Source organism: Gossypium hirsutum, chromosome A02, assembly GCF_007990345.1.
Source record: "Gossypium hirsutum isolate 1008001.06 chromosome A02, Gossypium_hirsutum_v2.1, whole genome shotgun sequence".
Lineage (NCBI taxonomy): Eukaryota > Viridiplantae > Streptophyta > Magnoliopsida > Malvales > Malvaceae > Gossypium > Gossypium hirsutum.
The window spans coordinates 55,441,751-55,448,025 of NC_053425.1; the positions used below are offsets into that span (position 1 = coordinate 55,441,751).

The 6,275-nt window shown below is 32.7% G+C and overlaps 1 protein-coding gene across 1 annotated transcript; it reads left to right on the top strand.

The window, feature by feature from the left end:
* The first annotated feature begins 843 nt into the window (after nucleotides 1-843).
* Nucleotides 844-2,442, top strand: LOC107952640 (transcription factor MYB14). Its single transcript, XM_016887832.2, has 2 exons — nucleotides 844-1,245; nucleotides 1,575-2,442. Exons 1-2 carry the CDS (start codon nucleotides 1,065-1,067, stop codon nucleotides 2,375-2,377), a joined length of 984 nt encoding a protein of 327 aa, XP_016743321.1. The 5' UTR covers nucleotides 844-1,064; the 3' UTR covers nucleotides 2,378-2,442.
* The last annotated feature ends 3,833 nt before the right edge of the window (nucleotides 2,443-6,275 follow it).

The window sequence follows — 6,275 nt, forward strand, 5'->3', positions numbered from 1 at the left end:
GCTAAGTTAACATGATATGGCTTATTTTGAGAAATGAAAATGGGTGATTTAAAGTTGTGTACCAGAGAGTATAATATCTTTTCCAGGAAATCAGAATTAATCATGTCAAGACAAACAAATTAAATCCCTAATTTAGGAATCATCTGATTTAGATGGTGCATGTGCATGCTTTAAAATGCTAAATAATCATAATATTATCTTGTTCGCAATTCTGGTATATATATATATGTATGTATGACAACTTTGAATTTTACCCTTTTTTCCTTTTTGCCATTGCTTCCAAGTTATGTGTTCCAAATGCAATACACATCAAAATGCTTCAAATAAGAAGCACGATTTAGGTTTTAATTGAATTTCAATTTTTAATTTTATGCTATATCTGAGCATTAGTAATTGCTTAACTAATTTTTTTATTTATTTTAGATTTATGGACTTAAATATATGAACAAAAAATTGGTGCTAGTGTTATTAAAATGTTCATTTATAATAATGTTGTGAAGGCATCCATGCATTAGTAGCATGACAAAAGCAACATTGGAAAAGGAATTGTAAGTTAATTAAAGGTGATAATTCAAGATCGATCCCTTTGTTAATCAAAGTAATTAGAAAGTAGTCTTTGCTTGCACCAGGAGAGCTATCTAGCTAGCTAGCTGTCCCTTTAACAAAAACGACTAGGTGCCCTAATCACCAGGCTTGATTTAACGTAATACCAAGGCTTGAAATGGTAAGAAACAGTGATATATATACATCTATATATATATACATAGAAAGAGAGAGAGAGAGGGGCGTAGCTAGTAGCAATAGCAATATTGAAGGAAATATATAGTTGGGAAAATATATTGATAGAGTGGTTCATGGGCCAATAGCAGAACAAGGAAAGGGTCAATCAGTTGTTCTACATAGAGATACATTGGCTTAATGTGTCGTGTAAAACCAACAAAAGTGACTTCCCATCCATAACCCTAACCCAACCGCACTTTCTTATTCTCCCTTTCATTTTCCTTTTTTTCCTCTTTATATATATATATATATCTTGTTGGCCACTTCTCTTTTGGTGTTGCTTGATGACAGAATTATCCTTGTTCCATCATTTATCCATGGAGGATTCTAGTGATGATGTAAAGACTACTAGTTGCCCTAGAGGTCACTGGAGGCCAGCTGAGGATGAAAAACTCAGGCAACTTGTTCAACAGTATGGTGCTCAAAACTGGAACTCTATTGCAGAAAAGCTCCAAGGAAGATCAGGTACTAAACTAATTATTATTATTTACTCTCTTGTTTTTTCTTTACTTTTCATAATCTTTTGCATCTTGTTCAAGCAAAGATCAGAAAACATCACGTCTTTTCCTCTATGATTGAGTTTTTGATTACTATTTTAGATTTAGTTTTCCACACCGATGATGTCGTTTATCAGATATCTCCCTTCTACCTAATTCATCAACATCTTAAAGTTTTAATAGCACAGGAGAAACATAAAACCCTACTTGATTTATTGATTTGCTTTATCATCAATCATGTAAACTGATTCTAAACAAAGGGGATGATCTGATATTATTTGTATATGTATTTCATAGGGAAGAGCTGCAGATTGAGGTGGTTTAATCAACTTGACCCTAGAATCAACAGAAGGCCATTTACAGAAGAAGAAGAAGAAAGGCTCCTTGCCGCTCACCGTATTCATGGTAACAAATGGGCACTTATTGCTAGACTGTTCCCTGGTAGAACTGATAATGCAGTGAAGAATCATTGGCATGTTATAATGGCTAGAAAACAAAGAGAACAATCCAAGTTATGTGGGAAGAGAAGCTTTCAAGATGTTCTTATTGATTCCAAGCTATGTTTTGGTCCAAGGAAATCAAGATGTCAAGAGGGTTTTAGCTCAAGATTTGGGCTTGGAGACAGTAGGATTTTTGAATTCCAGAACCCCAGTAAAGATAAGATTTTCTCAGTCACATCCTCGTCTTTAACTTCTTCTCCATCATGGACTTTCGCTTCATCTACATTCATGGCTTCAAACAATACATCTTTAGTCGAATTATCAAGAAGGAATCATGGATTGGCTATGGGGGGCTCATATTTGTTAGACCAATCTCTTTACAAGTATCATTCAAATGCTTCAGCATATAGCAGCTTCAGAAATTTCAGTGTATTTGGTCTCCCAAACTACAGGAGGGTTGTTTCAAGTCCTTTTGGGTACCTTGGACTTGAAAATAACAATGATGTGGTGAAGGAGGAGTCCTCGAGCTTTACCGATAACGCATCAAAGTTAACAGACATTAGAGTAGCGAGCAATTCCCATCAGGAGCAAGATGATGACTCCATCAAAACAAAGGATGTTCCTTTCATAGATTTTCTTGGTGTTGGTATTTCTTCTTGATCATGAACAAATCATCTTTATTTAACTATTTTGCCTAGTATACATATCAGTTTTAGCTTCGCTTTTCCACTGCATCATTAATTTTGATCGTACATGTTCATAATTAACAGGCGTAAGTTAAGCAGGAAGAAAAAACCCTTCAATAGCCAGTTTTATTTAAATATTTTCATATAATCCGGCCACTTTATGATGAGTTCTCTTAGTTTGTATGAAATAATTTTAGTTCTCCAGGCTTGTGTTCTCAAGAAACCCAATTTTTTGGTCCATGTGAATCCTTCTCAGATTCAATATCTCTTGTTGTAGCATTCAAGTCTGGTGCATAAAAGCGCTAAACAACAAGGATTTTTTTCAGTAGCTTTTTTATCAAGTATTTCAGGAAAAAATGACTTGCAGTAGCATATATTTTCCTTAAAGTGGAAAGGTGGTGGTGGGAATATGTCAATATATATACATGAATCTCCAGCTGTCTGTATATAAAACGTATCTTTTAGGCTTAAAGTAGTTCTCTAAATTCTCCCCTAAACAGCTGGTTGCACCCCCATCTCTACATCAATGAAAACTAAAAGAGGAAAATCATCTTTTCAATGTTGTTAGAGCTAAAGCTTTCTCAGGGAACTATGGGTAGGTCATGTACAAGCTTTTGACAAAGGTCTCAAAAATCATTCTTGTTTGGAATTTCCTTTTAATTATTTAAAGACAAAAAATTGAATTAATGAATGGTTTTCTCTTAGATTTAGTAGAAATATTGCATCATAGAAAATGAAAAAAAAAATAGTAATTAAATTCTACCCAAGGTCTATAAACACAGATTATGGAAAACACCCTACGTACTAAACTGCTAATTCCTTAAAGATAGTAGCTAGGAAAATGAGGAACCAAAAAAAAAAAAAGAAGAAGCTAATAGCGCAAGCTTTTATTATTATTATTTGCATGTAGATGGGGGCACGGAACAGGAGACATGCATCAATATTAAAATAGCCATCAGATACTATATATTAAGAAACAATATCTAAAATGTTTGTAATTATAGGGTTTTCTTCCCTCATTCAACAAAGTCTCTTATAATCCCTTTGGAGCAACCGAGTCTCATCAGCATACAATTTTCATAGGTTGGTAGAAAAATATAATTAGAATTGTAGTAGTATTTACTATAGAAAATATACGTCCATAGACATATCTGAAGAATTGTCTACAACATTACACGTAGAAAGGGTTTGATGAAGCATTTGGATACATTAATTAGATGATGTATGTATTAGAAATGTGGGTTATTATTTGTGTTTATAAATATGACCCTAGTTTGTATATTTAAAAGAAAGATGCAAACGTTAGAATCGAAAAAAAAAAAAGATTATGTATTAATCAAAATTTATTGGATTGAATAATAAAAAATTTAATTTCTATTAAGTAAAGTATCGAGTTTGATTTTTATGAATAGAGAAAATAAATACTCTATGATATAAGAGTTTAACTCAACTCTTCTTCAAATTTAATGAAATCCCACGTAATTGTTGAATAACAGATATAAGCATTAATTAATAATTAGGTTAAGTGTATCTTGCTGCTAACTAAGAACACTTGCTGCCTGAAACTACAAAACCTAATTAAAACCATCCATATATATATATATTCAAGAAATGGGAAGGTAACTGAACCCTAGACATAGAAAATTTGCTTAAATTAATGAAAGGCTACAATAATTCTTGGCTTTCTACATATGATTGCATAATATTACTTTTCTAATATATAACTTTTGCACATTAACCTTAATGTCTAATCAACCCATCATCAATTAGAAATTAGTTACGAGAGTATCTAGATATATTTAACCCATACTTTATTTATCTAGACCTATTTGACCCATACTTTATTTATTAACTGAAGCACAAGGGCGAAGTCAAAAATTTTTTTTAGGGGGGCCAAAATTAAATTGTAATTTTTACAATAGTAAAAATGTGATTTTTTAAAGGAGAAAATCTAAATTTTATCATTTTTAGAGGGGCAAAGTGCAATTCTACCTTTACTAATTTAAAGTCAAAATGGAAAATCTATTTCGGGGGGTCAGCCCCCTGCCAACCCCCTAGATTCGCCCGTGCTAAAGCCCAATAAACTTTAACCAAATTAGATCACTTTTAATTTGGACTAATATTTTATTATAATAACTAATAACATGTAATTATGCTTATTCTATATGTGGTGCCCATATTTTTCCAACAATCTCCAACTTTGACCACATATATATATTGATTCCCTTATGAGCTCATGTCATTATATAACCTTATGAGCTCAAAACCTTACTATTATATCCAAATGGTATTCCAAATAAGCTCCTCCATTAATTATGTTAACATAAAACCAAGACGACTTTCGTTACATATATCTTAACTAAATTCATCATGGATCACGTATATTAACACAATCAAATGACATAGATCAAGTATAGATGGGTAGCATGGAAATTACAAGCAATGTGATCTAAACATGTCCATTTCCAATTAGTCATCCTTAGCCTTAGTGAGATCAAATTTTACTAAAACCAAAGTGTGAATAAACTAAATAAACTTTATTTCTACAGAAAATATCTTTAATATTCGTAAACTGAAATAACTGAAAAATGTGTCTATAACATAAAAGCATTTAAAATTACAAACTCCCACTAAAATCGAATATCATGAAAAGACATTACGCTCATATGAGCAGTGTGCTCATAAAAACCTCGGGTGATAGTCCTTTAGTAAGCGATCCACAATCATGGAGTTTTTACAATTATACTTAATAGACACCTGACCACTTTGAACTATTACTTTAACAACCAAGAATTTAAAGCTTATGTGCTTTAACTTTAATGTGCTCCAGTTGTTATTGGAATAAATTACTGTAATTTGTTGTCATAATTTGCACCTTAGTGACAAAATTTTGCCTCCATATTCCATTAAAATCGGAGTTTATATAATTGACGATCTCTAACTCATCAAACCTCTAATATGTAAGCATGTAATTTTTTTTAAGATAATTTATGAATCATTTGGTTGCTTTCCGACTATCTATACCCAAATTGATCAAATATCTGCTCAACATCCAAACAATCTACACAATATCTAAACACGTTAAACTTGAAAAATTATTAGACTTCTTAATGCTGAAATGAGGGGAATCTTATGCATTTTCGTAATCTTAAAATCATTCTTGGGGCATTGATTAAGACTATTCTTACTCCCACTAAATGTAATACCCCTTACCCGTACCCAAGACCAAGACAAAGTGTAACACCCCGTACCCGAGACCGTTGCCGGAGTCGGACACGAGGGGTTCACAGACTAAATTCGCTTACTATCGCAGTCTATTTTAAAATTTTCCAAGCAGTTGGCTAGCTGCGACACTGTCACCTTAAAAATCATATCTTGAATTTCACAACTCGAAAATCAGTTTCGTAATTTTCCCCTGAAACTAGACTCATAGGCCCATCTACATATTTTTTTTCTAGAATTTTTGGTCGGGCCAATTAGTACAGTTTATTAGTCAAAGTCTCCCATGTTACAGGGATTGACTACACTGACCTTTGCGCATTACGACTTGGATATCTCCCTGCACAGAGCTTCAATACTGATGCCGTTTGTTTCTATAGAAACTAGACTCATAGAGGAATCTATACATATATGGCATGACTCCTAATTATCTCTGGTTAATTTATAATGAATTTCCAAAGTCGGAACAGGGAATCCAGAAACCGTTCTGGCCCTGTCTCACGAGAACCTGAATATCTCTTAACATACTGTCCATATGATCATTTCGTTACTTTCCTATGAAAATAGATTCATCAAGGTTCATTTACATAATTTATTCATTATTTAATTCCAATCCTACTATTTTTAGTGATTTTCCAAATCAACATCACTGC